General features: G+C 40.8%; 1 protein-coding gene across 2 annotated transcripts in view; it reads left to right on the forward strand.

Moving 5' to 3' along the window:
• The window catches only part of LOC125878776 (protein kinase C beta type), a 288,745-nt gene that overhangs the window by 153,410 nt on the left and 112,252 nt on the right, over positions 1-23,083 (forward strand). The window contains exon 17 of one of the 2 annotated variants that reach the window (XM_049560141.1): positions 10,083-17,513. The exons of the other annotated variant lie outside the window; for it this stretch is intronic. Coding sequence (XP_049416098.1) covers positions 10,083-10,238 — 156 coding nt within the window. The 3' untranslated portion in view covers positions 10,239-17,513. Of the gene's footprint in view, positions 1-10,082; positions 17,514-23,083 lie in introns of those variants that run through there. 2 annotated transcript variants of the gene reach the window in all.

Consider the following 23,083-nt stretch of genomic DNA (forward strand, 5'->3'; position numbering starts at 1 on the left):
CACTCTTGTCATTTTTGAAACTATGGGTCCTTGATTTCAGTAAGGGATAACTAAAAGCAGATTTGCAACCATCAGTATTGTCAGCTGAAATTACAACATTTGTAAACAACTATACCCATATCCCTGAGACTCAGACTTTCGTTTGGTATGCATTTGTAATTTCTCTTAGCTATTTGGGATCAGTAGGACCCGGTAAGCATAAAAATCTAAACATTGTCAACAATAATAAATACCCAGTGTCTTCAAATGAGTACTTTCTTCTTAATGGATACTGTAACTGTTGCTAAAATTGGTCAAAGTTGTTAGCCTGAGTGTCAGACTGAAGCTCCCAGAACCTTCAGTCTGACATCGCCTCCATTGAAGGCGATTTACAAGGGGGAAGGAATTTGATGTTTCCCTGATCAATCAGTAGAGATCAATGACTCACCCAGAATCTGACGTCATAAGTATCCAAGCCTTGGGGGTGCCGAAAACAAGCGAGCATTGCCTGTTTAAAGTGTCTCCGTCATCGTGCATCGCCGTTAAATCCAGTTTAGCAGCTTCCTTAATTTGGTCCTCCATTAACGCAAGTAGTGGCGAAATACCTCGATAGCATTGTTAATGTGGTCTGTAGGATCTGTAGTGGTCGCCATTGTTGCTATCCTCACCAGTTACCCACCGGTGTACAGCTTGACATCAGTGTGGCGCTGATTGGCTAATCGCTAGACCCGCCCCCACCCCCGGCGTTCATTGGTTCTTCCATCGTTTGGATGAGATAAATCGCAAAGTCATTGCAGTATTCCAGACTATATCATTAATAAACAAGTTTTATCCATTAAATGTAATCAGATTTTGGACCTTGTCCACTTTTGTATCGAGATCGGCTGCAGACTGACTTGGCAGAGATGGCTGCCATCTTGTTTTTACATGGATTAGTGTATTGTGCTCTTACTACCACTAGATGGCACAAAAAATGTCCATGAACAAGGACAGCAGGTCTAAGTATTCGGCGTCTAAATGTCAGTGGTGCCACAACGTGTGGTACACTGTCTAGTTCAAGAACTTCATTTTGGCCTGTTCTTATATCTGTTTTCAACACTAACGGTAGCTTAATTGCCTTGTTAACTCATCATAAAACACACCTCATTCAAACTCAGTAACAACATCAAACTCACCAAAACTGTCTTAAGCTTAGCTCACATTACAAGATTTTCACCCTGATTTTGCGTCGTGGAGACTATTGTAATCTTTTGAGTGTTCGTACCTGGCGATGTGTGTTTCTCGCCAACTGTGTTACGACCTGTGTGTGCACACCATAAGATTTCTCCACTGAGCCCTCACCAACAGAGCCCCAGATATCACGATTAAGTCACCATCCAGAGCCTGGGTCCAAACACAACGCGCTCCCCGTGGTCCTGTGGACATAGCCATTGTTGGTGTTGCTTTCCGGCTTGCCAGTTTTCTAGCATGCCAGGTATCCAGTCCCAGTCACAGATGACTTGCTCGTAGGCTTGTTCACACATGAGGACTTGTGGCAGACTATCTGCCAACTCACCTCCGACCCAAGGTGGCTCTCAAGATCCTCTGTGACATCAAAATCGCTGTGAAAATTGTGTAATGTGAACTAGGCTTTAGTCTTGTTAGTCATCTAGTTAGTTAGTCCACTGTTCCAACAATCACCAGCTCTGGTTTGGTTGAAATGAACCCCAAAGTCACTGAGATAGATGTTCAAAAATATGCTGATCTGAACACTGTTTATCTCGCGGTCTCTGTCTTTCAGCTGACCATTGAGCAGTGGATCCCCCTTGTTCTTTAAAGGCAGCTCTAGTAACGCTACATCATGTTTCAGTGAACATGCAATTAACAAAAATAAAGGAAAAAAAATATTTATAATAAAGTTTTGAAAGTAATTGATTGGGAATTGAGGTGCTATTTATTGCACAAATGGCAAAGTTACAGTACAAATCCAATAATGATCGTACATTTGGCAATGATGGGGGAAATACTACCAAATGGATCTGCAGACATATTGTGCATTATTCCACAGATCTCTCAAAAATGACATATTTGGTATCTTTGGAAACTTTGGGATCTTCACTAAAATATAGTTCTGTGGATTTTAATGACGGTTGGCTGCACAGCAGGAGTTTGTACTGACTGTGGATTGACATGGTGAAATAAAACTAAAGTTAACCAAACCACATGTCTGATTTGTCATTTGGAAAGTTAATTACACCACATCCACATGAGTGCAGGTCTCTCTTGAGACTAGTGGATATCATGCCCAGGAATGTGAGGTGGATCTGGGCCGGCTGTGGCAGGTGCGTCCCTGTGGATGGAGGGAGCTCCTCGCAGCCGATGGGAGAGTTGGCAGATGAAGGTAGGAGATGCAACGCTGGTTTGTGGTTCCTGTGATCTTGAAAGCTCTCCTGTCCCTCTCTGTCTCTCTTGCTGTTGTTTCTGGCCCCGCCTTCCTCTGCCTCGCTCTCGCCAAATAAACAGCCAAGCTTGTATTGACTTTCTACTGTTAGAGGGGTCTTAAAGATGCACTTGACCAACATCTACTTCGCTGAATCCTCCTCTTCTTTAATCCTGTCTCTTATTCTTGTCACCTCCCTCCTTCCTCTTCCTTGTGCTGTGAGTTGGACTGTGGCTTCAGCTGTTTGTGTTTTTCAAACATACAGGCTGTTTAAGGCTCAGACTCTTGACATTGTGGATATATTTATGGCTGTGGATTTTCTGAGATCACCCCTTGTGTGGTTTTCTCTGTGACCGCTACTTGCTCAGTGATGTGAATATTTATGTGGCTAGCTTTTTATTTGATCCATTTCCTTCCCTCCCTCTCTGCTGCTCTCTTTATGCCACTGAAAAATGTACCACTTTTTATTTTATTTTCTGCTGTTATTCTACTCACAATCATTTGTCCCACATTCTAATGATGTACTGACATTGATTTGTGTTGTATCTCTCTGCAAGAGGACTCTGGTCACCTCAGTTTCCTGTAAACAGGGTTTTCTTGTGGCAAGCAGAACTCAGAATATGTTTCCAGTGATAAAAAAGTTTAAACGAAAAAGGACAGGAAATGCACCTTATCACGCTGCAGCTCAGACAGTCCTTCACAGTAGGCCTAAATAGATAAATGCTAAATGTGCAGAATGTTTGCGCTCCAGTTTGTACTTTTAAAATCTGATTTTCACCTGTATGTTCAGCAATATTTGACTTTTGCAAAAATTTCAAACAACAGAGGTGAGGAGCAAGCCTTATGCCACACCATCAGACAGTTATATGATTTTAGAGTTAAAAATAGGAAAGTTGTGTGCCTTTCTCCAACACGTTATCCTTCAGATTTGGGTTTAATTATACTGAGCGGTGGACTTGTTTGCTTGGTTTTAAGACATGCCAAGTAGGATATACTGGAGCTCTCCTCATCCTAATTACAACTTAGATGTTGGGGTGAATACTGTCTACAAGTTGGGAATGTCAAATACTGCCGCTTTGTTACAACTTTTGGAACATGATATAGATGCTGAAGGCATCCTTTAACGTATTAATGAGACACACCAAGCTATCAACCAACTACAGTGAAAACCCATTTGTGCCATGACATGACACTATAGCAACTGAAGTAGTATAAAGAGCGAGAAGGTACGTGTAGGGTGGAACTGGACTTTCATCCAGGAAACCACAGTTCGTGTCCCGTGTGAAACAAAAAAAAAAAGGTCTTAGAGTAACGTTATGTTACTTGTGTACCTGTATTCCATTTGAAACCAAAAGTCACTGTTGTTTCAATGTATGTTATGTAATTTATGCACAGTTGTCGCACACTGTTGACTCACCTGACTTATTTACATCCCTCTATGGAACAAATTTATTTTAACCCAAAACATGATGTTTTCTCCAACAACAAAGTAGTTTTGCTGTCTAAACCTAACTGTGACCATTTCACAAAACTAATCTTGTGTTACAATGTTTTTTTAAGCTGTGCGTCACTATGAGAAGCCAAGGGACATGTGAAAGCGGCAGTGTTTGATGCCCTGGGAATGAGAACAGGTTGGACCACAGAGGTGTTCCCAATAGCCTTAATCTACTGACTGCTGTACTGGAGAGCTCTAGAAACAGAATAGAATTTTAATGTGCACGTGGAAAAGTATACATGAAAAAGCAGACCATGACAACTACATGAATATGTTAATTTACTGTAGAATTATCTTTGAATTTAATACTTTTTTTTTCTAACACAGTACCTCTTGTGGCACATCTTAGGAAACAAGCCAGACTGTATTGGTAGAATTTTAGTGTAATGAAAGTTGAAAATGGCCATGTTGGGGATGATGCCCATAAAATAACCTTTGCTAGCTCAACATATCTTCATAAAAGGATTCATGTGATATCTTACAAAAATGCACATATGACAGTTTTTATGATATCAAACAAATTAGCGCCTCAGGAATGCTGTTGTAATGTTATTTACATAACATGAAGTTACGGGTTTAACGCGAAGATACATGGGTTAGATTTAGGAAAGCAAAGTTACGTAGGTTAAGCTTAGGAAAGTAAAGTTATGTAGGTAAGGTTTTGGAAAGTAAGTGACGTAGGTTAGGTTTCTCGAAAGTAAAGTTACGTAGGTTAAGCTTAGGAAAGTAAGTTATGTAGGTAAGGTTTCGGAAAGTAAAGTTACGTAGGTTAGGTTTCTCAAAAGTAAAGTTATGTAGGTTAAGCTTAGGAAAGTAAAGTTACGTAGGTTAAGCTTCGGAAAGTAAAGTTACGTAGGTAAGGTTTCGGAAAGTAAAGTTACATAGGTTAGGTTTCTCGAAAGTAAAGTTACGTAGGTTAAGCTTAGGAAAGTAAAGTTATGTAGGTAAGGTTTTGGAAAGTAAAGTTACGTAGGTTAGGTTTCTTGAAAGTAAAGTTACGTAGGTTAAGCTTAGGAAAGTAAGTTATGTAGGTAAGGTTTCGGAAAATAAAGTTACATAGGTTAGGTTTCTCAAAAGTAAAGTTACGTAGGTTAAGCTTAGGAAAGTAAGTTATGTAGGTAAGGTTTCGGAAAATAAAGTTACATAGGTTAGGTTTCTCAAAAGTAAAGTTACGTAGGTTAAGCTTAGGAAAGTAAGTTATGTAGGTAAGGTTTCGGAAGATAAAGTTACATAGGTTAGGTTTCTCAAAAGTAAAGTTACGTAGGTTAAGCTTAGGAAAGTAAAGTTACGTAGGTAAGGTTTCGGAAAGTAAAGTTACGTAGGTTAGGTTTCTCAAAAGTAAAGTTATGTAGGTTAAGCTTAGGAAAGTAAAGTTATGTAGGTAAGGTTTCGGAAAGTAAAGTTACGTAGGTAAGGTTTCGGAAAGTAAAGTTACTTAGGTTAGGTTTCTTGAAAGTAAAGTTATGTAGGTTAAGCTTAGGAAGGTGAAGTTACATATAGGTTAGGTTTCGGAAAGTAAAGTTACGGAAGTTAGGTTTAGGAAAGTAAAGTTATGTAGGTTAGGTTTAGGAAAAGAAACATGATTGAGTGCTGTCACGTTACATACATAATGTAACATTACATACTTAACATAAAGTTGCATAGGTTACCTTAAACAACTCAAAGTTCACTTGGTTTTTCATGGGACACAAACATCAGTCTCCTGAGGGAAAGTCATGTGTTTGTTTGACCTACTCACCGCCCCAACCTACCTCCTTATGTGGACTTTCGCTCTTTATATTACTTCATTCTTTACTCCTGTCAGCATGTTGGTCATGTGATGGAGGTTTCACATAGGTATCATAGGTATACGTATGAACAGTGCATGAGAACAGCCCAATTTGTTACACACACAAGCAAAATTGAATGACAGATATTGCACATCTGTATGTGCCCTGGACATGAGATATAAAACACCCCGAACCAATCCTGCTTCACCAGTTTAAACACAATCACATTACAACACACACACACAGTCTGTGCTACTCCTTACTCTCCTTCTTTGAAGAACATCCTACAGGCCTTATATGGCATACAGTGATATGTATATATGTATGTATGTATGCATGTATGTATATGTTTGCTCCTATACATAGGGCCTTACAGCGCCATGAGTGCCTGCAGCATGGGTAACCCCCATAAGAATTAATTCACCAACAGAATGAGTATGTCAGTGTCAGTGAATCAAATGGCAGCCGCTCACTTACCGCATCTAACTTGCCCCTCCCCCACGCACTAACATAACCTCCTCCATCTTTAACACCCAGCTCGCTCTTTTCTTTCTCTGTCCATCCACCAACTGAGCCGAGCATTAACAATGCCCTGCCCCAGAGAAACCCTCCACTAACACACACACACATACACACGGAGATTTCCCTCACCTCCTACACAAAGTCACAGTTGCTGCTGCCTGTGCTCCAGTGTCCCTCGTTTTTCCTGTCTTCATTCATGTCGCCTAGCATTTCTATCTCTTAGTGTTGACTCTCCTCTGCACTTACTTACTCACTCTCCCACTTCATCCTTGAATATATTTAATATGTCTTTTTATTTTACCTCTGTTTTGAGATCTTTCTAGAATAGGTTGCCTGCCACCGTCAGTATTTTGATACTTCTGTTGTACTTTATTCAAACTATGAGACATCTAATTATCTCTTTCTTGATATCCATGTATCTTTTTTAACTTCCTTTTTTTTTATCTTACTTTCATCTGCCATCATTCATACAGGTATTACTTGTGGCATCTTAGCATAAACAAAAAGGACCATCACAGCAAAGACAGGACAAGAGGAGGGCGCTCTGTTCGTTCCTGTTATTTTCCATATAAACCCACACACCAGCATCAGCAGCAAAGCAGGCAGACAGAACACACCACTGTCCTATTTTCAGTGGTGAAACTCCAGAAAAGCAGCATTTTTGTACAGCCAGGCAACTGTGCCTACATCTTTCCCTGTCAGGTGTGGTATGTCTTCTGTAGTCTTGTACCTGTCACAGTGGACAAGCTGAGGCTCATTGTTGAGCTGTAAAAATATCCTGGCATTATAGAGATAATGTTAAAAAGAGAGCATAGCTGGTTAGACGAAGCTGGAGAGATTGGATATTCAGATGAGAAATAAAGTAACACTGAGGACTGAGAAAAGAGAAAAAGAAACTGTCAGTAGACAGTATCACGAAACCACTTGTTTTATTTTTATTTTTTTATAGTCTTATGTCGTGATGAGAAAGATAACACGTTATAGCTATTCCTCAAAATTTTGGCTTGCCCCTTGGTGTGCATTGGGCACAAAAAATTTGAAAACCACCTATATACGTAATATGTGGTAGTGTTGACAGCTAGAGCTTCCTGCATAATCAGATAGTGCAAATACCATTTCCAGAGGGCACATGGAGATGGTATGTGTTTTAAGAAATTATTGGATCAGAAATAGCAATGTCATGAGATACAGAACAAAAAACTTTACAGGTGTTTACCAGGGCTGGCACAATATCAGATTTACTATATGATTATCATGGCCAAAATAATTTACAATAACAATATTACCACAATATCTATAGAAATGTTGAGCTAACTTTTTTCTGGGTTAGGGTAGAGTATCTCACTCCCATCTGTCATCTACTTACTACTTATGAATGTTATATCAACACATTTTAAATATCATGGTTGTCATCAATACTGGTACATCAAGACACCCCTATGATTGGCTTTCCATCATGAAAGCCAATCATGAATGACCTTTTTGTTTAATTTATCTATTGTGTTTATGATAAATTTGTAGAGATTTGGTGGCGTTGTGACAGATTTCTGTATATACGATGCAGCATATTTACAGTAGCATTGCATTTGCTCATCTGAAAACATTCTTTAATCAGCAAAAGAAAATCAAAGTAGGCCAAAATACTGTAGCATCAAGACTTTCAAAGCCAGTCGTCTTAATGGAAATATGAAGCTACAGCCAACAGCCGATTAGCTTAGCTTAGCATAGCATAAAGACTGGAATCAGGGGAAGCAGCTAACCTAGATATATCCACTTTCCAGCACCTTCCAGGTTGATTTAATTACTTAAATCAACCTGGCAAGCTATTTCCCCCGTTTCTGGTCCTCAGCTAAGAAAATTGGCTGCTGGCTCCAGCTTCACATTGAAGAGAATGATATAAGATTAGTATTGATTCTTTTATCTAAATCTTTGCAATAAAGCAAATAAGTGTGTGTTTCCCAAAATGCTAAACTACATGTCTAACAATTGTCGTGACAAGTGGAGCACTTGGACCCAAGCGCAGGAAACTGCAGGCAACAAGAAGCTGAAGAAAAAACTTTTTATTCAAGGTTTATGAAGGCAAGGCAAATCTGATCATAACAGAATAAAACCAAGTATCCAGCGAAGACTGAACTGAAAACCAGGGCTGTGGTTGAATACTTGACTTATTATTATTTTAAAAAAAGCACTGAAGCACCTTTCTTTAATATTAAGAGGATTCAAAGAGCTCTTATCATGGCAGGCACTTAGATACTTCCGGATCATTTCATTCACTTAGGAGCAAAAAGGACTATTCGACCGCGCCTAACTAATCTGACGAGGGGATGAAGTGCAGGTGGAGAGAAGCACAGAGAAGCTCAGGTGAGAGGAATTAGGTGATCAGGCAGGAGAGCGGCTTGATTGGCTGGGAAAAGCTCTGGGAGCAGGGAAGGACCAACGATGCTGATTCAAAGCAGGTGTGTGGATGGACAAAGGAAGGAAAGGCAGCTCAAGAACACAGGAGAAAAACAAAGCAAACTGAAAACCAAAAACCAAGAAAACAAAGTCCTTTGAGTATAGCTTTGTGAGCTCAGACCAGAGTAAAAAAAATAGACAGACTAATTTACTAAAATAGGGAACTTCTACCATATTCTAGAAGACTTTGAAAAGACTACAGTCTGACATCCTCTCCCATCTGAAGACAATGTGGGTTTTCAGTCCCACACTGTAAGATTTTGCAAAGACTATGAATCCTGCAGGGTCACTATTTGCAAGTAAATTCTTTTTCAGATTATTTCCCATCCTGCTCTTGGTAAATATTACACCAAACTCCACAATCACTCCAGAAACACAACATAAAAGGTGTCAGGTCAGCAGTATTCTTCTCAATTCAGCATCAGATAAAGATAAACTGTATTTGCTACAAACTTTGCATACATTTTTGGTTTTGTTGCTTCAACTTGCCTCCAGCTGCTGTTGGATAGCTGCATTATTTTAGTGAGAGGAGACCATGATGGTAATGAGATGCAAACTCACTCAGTGAAACACAGGCTCTCGTTCACTCCACAACTCCACCAGTTTCTCCTTCTCTTACGCAATTCACTCCACAACTCCCTGGAGTCCCCTCCATATTTACTGTCTACCTGGTTTGCTGCTTCTTTTTTGGTGCTGGAGAGAGCGTAGCTATTGGTTGCTCACAATGTTCAAGTCATCAAACTATTTGCATGAGACATAACTAAAAAACTTAGGATAATCTTAAATATGTATGATTTTGTCAGAATGTCAAGATGAGAAAAAGACTCAAGACAGCTTAGACTGAGTTTTAGGAACACCTTACACCAAATGACAATCAAGATTAGGGGAGCGCGCATGAACTGAAGTAAAGCTTTTATCATTTTTTCTGACACTGGAAATGTGTCTGCCACAGTAAATTTACTTAAAAAGTAATTTGGTGTAAGGCCAGCTTTAAATGACATAATGCCAGATACAACTCAGTCCACAGTCCAGTTCACTCTTCACAAACAGTCTGAGGGCTCCTGGATACAGAGCCAGACTGTGACAACAATAATCACAGTCATTATCAACGATAAGTCAATTTGTCAGTCATACAGTTGAATTAAAAATAATAAACATGACTACAAGCCAAAGACCTTTGTATAGAAACTGTAACTACACTGTGTAACTAAACAATCTGAAAATATGTAGCTCTACCATGAACGAAGGCAAAGTCCAAACAAAGACGACTTCCGCTTCTATGCAGATGATACTGTACTCGATATCTAACAGTAATGCTTTCTCTTCTTCTTCTTTCCAATCCATCCCATTCCCCTCCAACCATTTTTTATCTGTCCTCCTTCTCTTCAATTCTTCCTCCCATCATGCCCTCTCTCCTTCATAATCTCATTAATGCCTCCTGCAGAGAAACCGTCGGGACACCTGTAACTTTGACAAGGAGTTCACCAAGATGCCGGTGGACTTGACGCCGACAGACAAGCTTGTCATCATGAACCTGGACCAGGACGAGTTCCTCGGCTTCTCCTTCACCAACCCTGAATATGTGGCTCCTGGAAATTAACACACATTCGATCACACTGATGGACTGGTAGAAAATGAGGTTTCGGAGCAGATAGGAAGGCAAACTAGCACTTCAAGTCTACTTGTTTTGTCTACGTTCAGTAAATGCCTGCATTTCTTTTCAGCCACACTGGGGTTTGTCCAATACTTAAGCACAAGAAAGGTATCGCAACACCAAACTTGCACAGTAGACTGGATACCAAAGATTTCGAAGTATTGTATCAAAAATACCCTTGGTGTCAAATGCGCTTTTTATACAGGACAATATACATGCTAGATTTATAGGAAAATATAAATTCCAGAAGCCTACAGTTGAACACTTGCCACCAGATGCCATACACACAATGCCAACCCAGTCTTGCTTGCAAGCTGAACAAGCGCTCCCTTTTCTTAATGTTATGATAAAATTATAACAACAGAATTTGGTTTGTAGCTCGTTTATGGCATTAGTCTTCTCAAATGCTTCTACAAACCAAACCTATTTTCACTTTTCTTGATTAAAGTACGTGATACATTCTCCAGTAATGGTCTGCCAGTTTAACTGCATTAATAACAAAGTTTACATGCACAAAATATTCTGTTTTTTATTCCTACTAAGCTTCTCATGCAGCTAATGAAAATTAATATTCCGCTACTATAGCCGTTTACATGCATACTTCGATTAACATGTTGTTTGTCATGTCAAAATATGGGAAAGTGGAACGGCTGTGGTTGTGCTAGGATTCTTTAAAGTTTTCAACCAGTGGTAGACTTTTCCAACCACAGCCTCCATCTTTCATTCCTTCAACCATTTCCTTAAAAAGGTTGGCTTCGCATATCCAAAAATCTGCTAATAGCCAAGTTTTTCATATTGTTTAAAGAAGTTGTGTTTCTCCTTCCAAGCAGACATGTGGGCTTTTCTTTTGGGCATGCATCTTCACCCCACAGGCAAGAGGCTGTTTGTCAGCAACTGCAGAAAAAATCCAAATTGAGACGTATATTCTGAATGTGCTATACACATGTCACAAGAACGCTATCAAAACCCAAAATCAGCATATCCAACATATTGTAAAATGCTTCATTTGGAATGCCTATACTCTTTACATGACCCAAATAATATTTGGAATATTGTCATATTTGGAATAATAGTGGAATATTAGTGTGCATGTAAATGTAAAACAAAGTATGGAGAGTAACTTATTACTGAATTGTGACATAATACAAACCCATTTTAAACAAATCTGATTGGCTACAAGCAGCAGTCTCTGAGGTGTGATCTGCTTGGTGCATTTGAAGAGCATTGTCTTGAATGTGTACGATTACATTTTTTTTCAACATGGCACACTCATTCTCTAGTCTTGTCTTCTGGCCACACATGGATTCATGTTCTTTCCATAATGCTCCAAGTTTAATCAATGGGGCATAAACAGATGGGACCAAAACAAGCTTGAAATACACCCTGATTTCTTCTAGATGTGTTCCTCAAATGTTTTTAGATCACTAGCGGACCAAATTGAAGAATGTCTTGTTTTTGTTAACATGCCATGATGTTAGCTGTTTTATATATTTAAATCTTGTTATCCTCATCACTTAAACTGTATAGGAGCAAAAGTGATAACTTCTTGAAGCTCACAAACTGCATTGACATCTGCATCTATATAAACTCCAAACCAATCGCTAGAAGAATGTTGGCATTGTACATTTCTACAACCACAGATGTGTTACATTTGCACATTATTATGTAGCGGACATGTAGTTAGGTTTAGGCACAAAAAACACTTGGTAATGGTTGGGAAAAGTCATGTTTTGCTTTAAATACCCAGTTTGGGGGTCACAATTGCAGCAGGAAAAGCAGCGATGTCACGGTGAAAACAACTGCTTTCTGCGCCACTATCCTGGCAAGGTAACCGGCAATGTCTTGGTAAAAAAAACACCACTTTTTGTGCCTCTGTCCCAGCAGGAAAAACAGTGATGTCTCAGCAAAAAACAACCGCTTTTTGTGCCACTATCCTGACAGGAAAAGTAGCGATGTCTCTGCAAAAAATAGCCACTTTTTGTGCCTATGTCCCGTCAGTAAAAGCAGCAATGTCTCAGCAAAAAATAACTGCTTTTCATGCCTGTATCCTGGCAGGAAGAGCAGTGATGTCTGTAAAAAAAAAAAAAATAGCTTTTTGTGCCAGTCTCTGCAGGAAAAACAGTGATGTCTCAGCAAAAAAACAAGAGCTTTTTGTACCACTATCCCTGCAGGAAATGCATTGATGTCTTGACAAAAAACAACCGCTTTTTGTGCCTCTATCAGCAAAAAACAAACAACAAACACAGCGCTACAAAACACCCCTGTTTGGTGCCTAAAAAGCCGCTAGAAACACAGCACTGACTTGCTAAGTCACAACCAGTTTTGTTGGTTTCGAATGGTGGTCTGCAGTGTTCTGCACCATGTCCCGCATCTCACCTAGGTGTCACGTGCCCTCCACTATCTCCTCCACCTCCAGATGACAAAGTGAGCATATATACCATGTCACTTTAGAAACGTCAATATGATATGTATGAAACATGCACATGAAACATATCTTGTTTACAGAAACGTACAATGCCAACATTTTCTTCTGGGGACTGAGCTGCATGTCAGTGGTATCTTCTGCAGCCATATAACTAGAGGCTAATGTATGCGGGCTTGGTGGCCATCTTAACATGCATCATGAGTAGTACTGTGTATAAGTTCAATTTGTGTGTCTTGACCATCGTTGCCTGTTTCAACAAGCTTGTGCACTGTCATGAGTTGCACTTTGCTGACACACACTCAGACCGAGCGCCTCACACCAGGCCATCACAGAGGAATATGCCTAATGAGCAAACTTCACAGCCTGTCAAATCTTTTCGTCCTTCTCTTCTTGCTTTTTCTTCCTTTGGCTCTTGCCTTCTCCTTTCTCCCTTCCCCCGTTCCCCGTGTTGTCTCTCCTTTTATTTATTAATTTTTTGTTTTGGCTCTAATCCGTACTTCTGACAAGGCCTCACTGGGAGACTAGTATGACGTGGTGTCACAGGGTTGGCGATGCAGCAGTCACTGGTGGAGCACACACACACATTCACACACACACACACACACACACACACACACACACACACACAAGCACATGCAGTGAATGAGAAGCTGCTTTGACAACCCCCAAGTGAGCAATTTCACAAACAGCAATAATAACAAGAGCAATGCTGCTTTTCTCAGTTATTTATTTTGCACTTCCTTCTCCGCACCCATCTGTGTATGTGTGTGTTAGTGCTGTGTTTGTGGGCATAAACATATGTGCATGTTCTGACAAATGTCCATATGCTAGAATATATGTATGTTCATTTTTGTGTGTGTGTGTGTGTGTGTGTGTGTGTGTGTGTGTGTGCGCGGTTCATAAGGCTTCATTGGATAAAGCCAATTATTTCAAATTCAGCTCAAATTCAGCAAATCTGCCCTCCAGCTTCAAACCATGTTACATTAGCTATCATGGCAACTCACTCTGTGTACTGTACACACACACACGCATACACACACACACACACACACACACACACACACACACACACACACACACACACACACACACACACACACACAGCTATATGATCCAATCCATGACTGAGAGTTGGAATTATTAGGTGAAGCGTAACAAGGCGGACAATGACTGTGAAATGTTCGCTCCTGGAGGCACACAAGACATATACTGTAGGTCCATTACACAGGCCTAGAACTTTTTCCCCTTCTTTAATCAGCACAAGCAGTACCCTCATGTATACTTTATACATATGCATATATTGTATATATTTATATACATATAAGCACACACAAACTGACAGGATCCTTCCTAGCTCTTTCACCTTTGGGGAATTTCACTAGATCTGACTCTGCTGTCCTGTTCTTCTGTTTAGATGTTGTATGATGTAAAGTAACCTCAACTAAAATCTAAACTCAACCCTTTTGCTTTGCTCCTATTTTTCACAGGATAAAGTTCAAAGACCTTTTATGCACTCAGCAGAAACATTTCTCTCAAATTTTGGCCACAAATTCATTAAAATTAATGTAAGTGAGCAGTTGTCCTTTTCCAAGAGTATCCATCCACCTGACAGGTGTGGCAAATCAACATGCTGATTAAACAGGGTCATTACTACACAGGTGTGCCTTGGGCTGGTGGCAGTTAAAGGGTATTCTGAATTGTGCAGTTTTAGCTTGAGAAAAAAAGACACTTATCAGGATTTCACATGACTAGTGCATCAGAAATGTATTTTATGGTCTTAGATTCCCCTAAAGAATCAGTCAGTATCAGTTGTGCCTCATGTGGTGCAACACATCTCCATCACATGGAGCTGATGAGGCTGTTGATGGTGCCCTGTGGAATATTGGCCCACTCCTCTTCAATGGCTGTGCAAAGTTTCTGGATATTTGCAGGAACTGGAGCCCATTGCTGTAGAGCCGTATCCAGAGCATCCTGAGGCTGATCAGTGGGTGACATGTCCAGTGAGTATGCAGACCATGCAAGAACTGCGATGTTTTCATTTTCTAGGAACTGTGTACAGATCCTTACAACACAGGGCCGTGCATTATCATGCACATTTCAGAGTGGCCCTTCACTGTCACAGTCCCTAGGCTCACCTGTCATCATGCTGTTTAATCATAGACTGTAAAAATAATGGATATAGCTACTGTGATGTCACTCATTGGTTTGTGGACTCCTGGTTTGAAGCCTCGAGGTCGGCATTTCATGTTATTTTGGAGCCTGAAGTGACCATTTTTGGGCAGGAGGGTGGAAGCCAAGGAAATTACGACAAACAGCCTGTCACACAAAATTATGCGTAACTTTAGGCCTCATTAAAATGTAATCGGGTGAGTCACATAAAAATTCAGCCCCTATACAGTTGTAATGAACGGGAAAATTAGCTATAGAGACCGGAACCATTTTTGTACCAGGGTGTAAACATGTTTATTTCTGCTGTGAAAGTTAATCATTTTATCACAGTCACTTATATTTAGCCGGGTTCTCTGTTCTTTAATTACAAATCCAGCTGAGGAAAAGTCTCTGTCACTGGCTGCGATCGATGCCTGGATGGCGAAAACATTTCGTGCAATCACTGCCAGGTTAGGAAACATTTTAGCATGCTCTTTCCACCACCATAAAAGCTCAAAAGGATCCTACTTGGGTGTCTTGAACTTGATGTAGGCTGCCACCTCATCCTTGGGCCACAAAGTTTTATTGCTGGAGTCCTCCATGTCAGTGATGATGGGGTCAAAGGTTCAACTTGTGTCTTTGACTTTCAAAATAAAAGGAATAGCAGCTTGATAATAGTGATCAAAATGTCAGAATATTATACATATACTGCACATCTTTTTGTTTTATTCTGAAAAAATTAAAAACGTATTTTTGTTCTCATCCACTGCCACATATAGTTCATTTTTTACCTGTGCCCGTTACGCAACTTTTTGCAGCCTACCCATTGTACCTGCCAGTACCAGACCTGGTGCAGGACTCAGATTCAAGGATCTGCAGTTTGTTGCACTTTCATGTTGGCTTAATTTTTAAGTGGCGGAGGTTGCTGCCTGTGTTCATTCACCATGTTGATATGCCACACCTGTCAGGAGGGTAGATTATCTTGGAAAAGAAGAAGTGCTTTCTAACACGGATTTTAGCAAATGTGTGACCAAAATTTGAGAGTAAAATATCCATTAAGTGCATAAAAAGTTTTCAGATCTTGTGAAAAATGGGAGCCAAATTAAAAGTGTTGCATTTTAAATTTTTGTTCCCTGTGTAAAGTATAATTTGTGTGTGGGCCTCTCTCAAGCATAGAGCTGTGCATTGCTCAGGTCAAGAATGTAAATATCTCCTTATGTTAATAACGCCTACTCTTAACATCTGCTGTTGGGAACCGTAGACCCTGAAGCATTCAATAGCACTCAACAGCTGCATCTACGTGTGTGTGTGTGTGTGTGTGTGTGTGTGTGACTGAGTGAATGGATGAGTGTGTAACTGTACATGCATGTAGTTCAGATATATTAAGTACTGTGCAGTTTAATATAAGTCTTTAAATCTTATAAGAAATCTCTCTATTTTCGGCAAAGACGGAAGCTAACAGCCTCTATCTGCACCTGACCAAACAGCACCAACCTGAGGGAGCTAACATGACATGAGAACAGCCACACATCTACAGTTACACATATATAAACACGTTTTTTTATTCTCCTCACAGTGCTCCATCCTTGGCATTTTAAGAACCGGTAACACAATCATCAGCCAGTTACTCGTTATGGTTATGTTTGGTGTTAAAAATCCCACATCAGGACTTTAAGGAGTTATACTATGCATGCATGTGATGATCTCTCTCTTACTCTTTCATATCTTCTTCCATATGATATGGATTTATCCTATATTAAGTGTTGATTGGTGGACTGGTGTGTTACTTTATTAGACATTAATAGGGTATTTGTTGCTTACTTTATGATAAAAGATGTGTCTCATGTCATTGTTCTATCTATTTATGAAGTAATACGAGCGCCGTGTTCTGCTTCATTTGTACATATATAAATATTTTTCAAGTCTATAGGGGTAAGAGTCTTCCATTTCCATGACTTCATTTATACACAGAGACATTTATGTTTAGGGGTAAAATTATATATATATATATGAGTTGCAATAGAAAACAGAAAAATGATATTTTAAATCACCTGTTTAACTGGCTTCCACCCACCCACTCATATGATTCTGTAGATCCTGCAGGGTGGAACAGTAATGGCCTAAAAGTGGACCAACTCGTCCTCCTTCCTTCAGTCCTGTCGTTCTTTCCGACCTTTTCTTTGATCACGCCTTTCCATCTGTCATTTTATTTTTTCTTCTGACCTTTCCCGCTCATTCTTCCTCTCCCACTCAGCTTCCTCATTGTCTTTTTTCTTACCTCATTTTCTTTTCTCTTGACCTTTACCCCTCTGTATCGGCTTTTTTTTCCTCCACTCGTCCTCTCCGCCAGTTTCCCCTCTTCTTTCCCTTTTAAGATCCACTTCCCGCTTGTTTTTATTCTTCTAATTCTCCTCTCGTTACCCCTGATTTGTCCCATCCTGCCTCCCCTCTATATTCTTCACTTTGTCTCTTGCAATCAGTAGTCTCGCCGAAGGCTACTTGACATTAAACTTGAAATCTGATGAGCTATTAGGACGATTTAAATTTGACGCTTGCCTGTTGAACTTATTTCTGCTTTGATTTTTGGCTTACGTGCTAAACAACAAATAGTTTAACAATAACCTGAAGATAATTTTTACATGCAGAGAACAGAGAATATATACTACAAGAAAGAGTAAGAATTTGTTTTGTGAGATAGTTTACTAATAAGAAAATGTGTATTGTGATGTTTTTGATTGTAGAATAAAAAATTGTGTTGAAAGATCACGTATTGTCTCGTTTCCAGTCGAATGTGCTTTCCCTTTCTTTTTACTTATAGTTTTTTATTAAGAGTAAAAATTGCACTTGTATACTATTGCAAACATATAAGCACAAATTGTAAAAGGAAAAGTATTTGTTTGTGTGTAAAGATAATATTTAATACAGAATATGAGTGTACAGATTAACAGATGATTTGCGCTGATTAAGATTTAACACAAGTCCTGGGCACTTGGACACCAGAGGGAGATATTTTGTGATCGAGGGACATCTGAGCAGCAGCAGCAGCAGCAGCAGCAGGATAAATCCCCCCATGGAGTCCAGACACTGGTGGTGGTGGCTGATGACACTGAGGCTCATGGCTGATGAGATGGATGAGGCTGATGAATCCGTAAAGACTAGGTGATCATGGGGAGGTGGAGGGTGAGCAAGACTGCAGCAAGGAAGAACCATATTTAAAATGAGGAGCAGTAAGATGATAGGCTGACAGAGAAGGAAAGTCCAATCAGTCTTTTTTCAGCGTTGGCAGTATAAAAACAAAATTGGGGAGTGCAGCAAAATGCCACCTACCTACTTTTGTTTATACAGAATGTGCCTTTTTCGGGGCAATGGGGGGCGTGAGCAAATAACAAAACGTGTAGCTCAGTGTGTGACGTAAACAGTGACGTGGGAGGGAAGCCGCGGCTGGTCAGTCCTTCAGCGATTCTCTCGTAAGTTGGCCCGTTCTTCACCGTCCCCGTCATCTGACCGTTAATGGCCTCTTCGTTTGCGAGGGCAAGGAGGGCGCGCAATTCTTTGTCTCCCCAGTTGCTCATCTTTACAGTGTCTGTCAGGTTTGTGTTTCTCTCTTGCTACTAGCTGCTCGCTAATTCCTGCTATCAGCTGTTTCCTGTTTATCCACCGCCAGTGGCTCACATGTGCAGCGTCATCAACAGCTCCTCCCACAAGTCTTCAACAGCCCCTCCTGTTGCGGAAGGCCGCCTCGGTCTATTTAAACTAAAAGGGTTCCGCCAATATGACTACCCTACGCGGCGGAAAATTGGGCACCTCGGATCAACTCGCCAATCCGGCTCTGTGTGTCTAAACACTCGCAGCTTGCTGGCAAAAACGGCCCAACAATTGCGGAAATTCTGGCAGTGTAAAAGGGGCTTATGACACCTAGAGATAGTCAGTGAGCATATGTGCAAGGCGTGAATGGCAGGGTGAGAATGGAACTTAAACCCTGAGCATGAAAAGTGTCGTCTTTCTTACTGAACTTTCGTTAGAGCTTCATATCTAGACTAAGTTGGAATTTACAAACAGCTGTTGCCGCTGCCTCCCGTTCCACTATTCGGTAATTTTCAGGCCAAATTTAGAATCTTCAAATTTCCAGTGTTAAAAAATAACACAGAACCACAACAAAAATAACTACTTTTGCTCCCAGAAGACCTCCAACAATTAGGAAAGGCATGGGATTTTCCTTCAGGGCCTCAGCAGGCAGCCTGTTTATTAGACACAGTAAATCTGTGTGAGTGCTACTTGAGGCTCAGAGATTAATGGGGTACCTGTTAATAATGTGATGTACATTGTGCAGGCTTGACGGCAAATGTAGAGTAAATCTTTATTATTACGCATACTTTCCAACTGGCAGACTGCCATCGCTGTTACAAACACACTCACACAAACACACCTCTATATGTACATCCCATAAGGCCATGCTTGGCTTCATCTGCCTCCATTGTAATAATAATAATAATAATAATAATAATAATAATAATAATAATCAGAACTCTCATAATGGCAACATCAATATAATCTTCTGCCACAGAGAGCATGAGATACGTTGGAGGAAGAAGAACAAACAAGAGATGGAGGACAGATAGGAACACAGCAGGTTGCTGATTATACCTACACACTTGGCATACGCACATATACACACACTACTGCAGTGTAACACACATTTGTTCCACATGAGAATACACACAAAGAAGTGCACAAATACAGACATTATGTTCTTTCCTGACATACAGTTACCTTCCCTGAAGACAATGACATTTTCCAAATAAACCTAAGTCACACATGCATGCACAAGAACACACTCACATATACTCACACACTACACAGAGCTTAGAGGCAAGCTTTCTGTTCTTGGTGGCACATATGCACTCAGATTTTTTTAAACAATGGGTCCTTGGTTTCAGATGGAAGTAGATGAAAGCAGGCTTGCTTGCTAGCAGATTTGATGAGTTCCAGCTAGCTAAAAATTTTGCGTGTCAGCAGATAAACACATCGTTTAATCCATTCTTTTTTTTCCTCTTAACTTTTTGGTCCACAAAAGGCTAATATAGAAAAGACACCACCCTCCAAACTGTATGCTATGACTGGACAATTGCAGTTTTAGGGCAAAGTGTAGCAGTGAATTCGATGTCTTATCAGTGGTTGTGATGTTTAAGGCTCTTCACATTGATTCAGTGGTTAAATGAAGCTCTAGCGAAAGTTCAGAAAGTTGTCGAAATCCAGCGCTTGGGCAGTGACTTGTGGCATCAGAAACAGGTAATGTTCACCATCTACATCTTAGTTTAGCATGTTAGCATGCTAACATTTGCTAATTAGCACTGAACACAAAGTACGGCAGAGGTTGATGGGAATGTCAAGCACAGTCTCACTCTGATGTCATCGAAATCTGGCGCTTGGGCAGTGATTTGTGGAGTCAGAAACCGACAAAAAAAGGTGTCCTTTGGCGTAGACATGATACGCAGCCAGTTGCTGTTATAGTTTAATGGTGCCCAGTGCTGTCAGGGGGAAACGTGGTGGGTCAAGGACAACAGTTAAGGCAGTGAAAGTCCAAGTGGGGCAGGTGGGAGGGGTGGTGGATGGGTCCAACACTGACTTTCACCCAAGAGAGCGGTTTTCGCGTCCTGTAAGGTTCTAAAGCCAAACCCTGTTCTTTTTATCTAAACCTAACCATGTGTTTTTGTTGCCCAAACCCAACCAGGTATGTTTGAAAACAGAAGTGTATTTTGAAGGAAGACAATGCATATAACAGCCAGAACATCAACAACCAACACACCCAGGGTACCTTGCATGTCGCTTGTGGACTTGGAAAGTCCATGACCAGAAGTTTCTCTCTCACCATGCCATTCTCTCCAGGTGTCATTGTCTGGGTAGGTCAACTGAGTCATCAGCTGATTCACTATCAGCCAATAGCACAGCGTACCTTTTGTCAGACTATCATCTTACTGCTCCTCATTTTAAATATGGTTCCTTCTCTGCCGAAGTTCTTTCTCCACCTCCTCAACAGCACCTAGTCTTTACGGATTCATCAGCCTCATCCGCCTCATCAGCCATCAGCCTCAGAGTCATCAGCCGCCACCACCACCACCAGTGTCTGGTCTCCACGGGGGGATTTATCCTGCTGCTGCTGCTCAGATGTCCCTCAGTCACAAAATATCTCCCTCTGGTGTCCAAGTGCCCAAGACTTAATCTGTACACTCATATTCTGTATTAAATTATCTTTACTTCAGTCTTCTGTCTCTCCTGATCGAACTAGCTAGCAGAGAAGCTAGCTGCTGCTGCTGCTGATGGAGAGAAAAGGATGAAGGGAAGATGGAGGCTGAAGTCAACGACAGCAGGGCACTGCAGCACACTGGAGAGAGAGAGATGAAAAAGGGAAACTGACAAAAGCAAAAGAATCTCTTATTTATTTCATTCAGTGGATCTTAAAAACGCTCAAGAGGGGAGCATGACGGAGGAGCTTATTGGATTTATTTCACACTATCTTTCTTTCTCGCACACTTCCTCTCTCCCTCTCTCATGCAGCCCTACACACATTTTCATTAGGCAAACATATTAGACACACTTTCACACCATCAGACATGTGCCCTCACAATTAAGATACATCTCTGTCTCTGTGCGTCTCCCCTCCATTCACTCTCCACTTCCCCCCTCTCTCTTAATCAATCAATCTAACTGTCAGTCCGTCACCAAATCAGTGTCCAATACACACACATACAAACACCCTTACACACATTTTCATTATGCACGCACATTAGAAACGCTTTCACATGATCACTGACCTCATGTCTTTCTCAGTGTCCTCTCACACAGATGCACATTTCACCACAGAAGCTTCAACATTTGCAAAAAATGGAGATTAAATTTGAATCTTTGGAATTCAAATCTGGCTGGATTTTTTTTTCTGCTGCCAAATGAGGCAACACACACACACATCTGAAAATTTCTTCCTTCCAACACACACACACTCTTTCATGGAGAATTTCCCGGGGCTGTGTCTGTGGACGTCGAAGTCATAAATCACAGTTTTGACATATTAGCATCACGCCAGAATCATGCCACATCAACATATGTCCTCCTTCTGCCCTGGAGTCTTTCCCATCTGGGAAAACACACACAAACAAAGAAACAAATATAAACACAGATGCACACACATACAAACCCATACTTTGCACGGGCATAGATACGCATCATACACACGTGGTGATCCTTGCAAATGCATACATATATAAAGACGTGAATTTTCTTGAAGTGGGAAGCAGTCAGTTCTTGTAACATTTCATAGAAACTCATTCTTTATTGCTAAAAATATGTGTGTCTATGTACTGTATGTGTGTGTGTGTGTGTGTGTGTGTGTGTGTGTGTGTGTGTGTGTCCCTCCTCTGACTGTGAATGTATCGAGCTCACTCACTTTGCAGTATATTTTTGTTGTCAGTCGTCCTGCACTTCCTCCTCTCTCTTCCTCCAAACAGTTTATCTTTCACTCTCTAATTTCTCTGTGGTTTTCCATTTCCTCTGATTTCTTCCTCTTGTCTTGCCTACCCTCCTCCTCCTCCTCCTTCTCATTCTCCTCCTCCTCCTCCCAGTCTCTGAGCACTGGCCAGAGGCGTGAGAAGGTTCCAGCTCACTGAGCAGAAACCCTGCAGTTCTCCTCCTCCTCCTCCTCCTCCTCTCTTCAAGAACCACCCCGTCTTCCTCTCCTCATCCTCCTCCTGTACAGCCAGTAACTGAAAGCAGGGGAGAGTGAAAATTATGGAAAGAGAGAGACACAGAGACAGAGAGAAAAAGGGCAAGACACTTCAGTGGTTCCAAACTGCATTTCCCAAGATGCTCTTCTTCACAGGGGCCCACAACACCCCTCCTGCTGCCTAGCAACACCAGGGTTATAAGCCAAATGGTAATCAGGTTTTTAAAAGAAGTTACTAGTGTATCTTTCGGAAAAGTTGCTGTCAGCAGTCTGTTGAGAAAGAGAGAAGGAAGTCACGACAGGCAGGAAATGACACATAAATATAGGAAGTAAAATAACTGCAAACATTCACATTATCTCACTGAGCTGTTTTACATTATCTTTTGTAATGTGAAACATTGTTTTGGAGGAATGACTGCATTCAGTGCTAACAGTGGTGACGATGCATTGCATTTCCTGTGGCGTCTTCACAATGAATGCCACCAAGTGTGTTGGCAGTTC

The sequence above is a fragment of the Epinephelus fuscoguttatus genome, linkage group LG19, assembly GCF_011397635.1.
Source record: "Epinephelus fuscoguttatus linkage group LG19, E.fuscoguttatus.final_Chr_v1".
NCBI lineage: Eukaryota > Metazoa > Chordata > Actinopteri > Perciformes > Serranidae > Epinephelus > Epinephelus fuscoguttatus.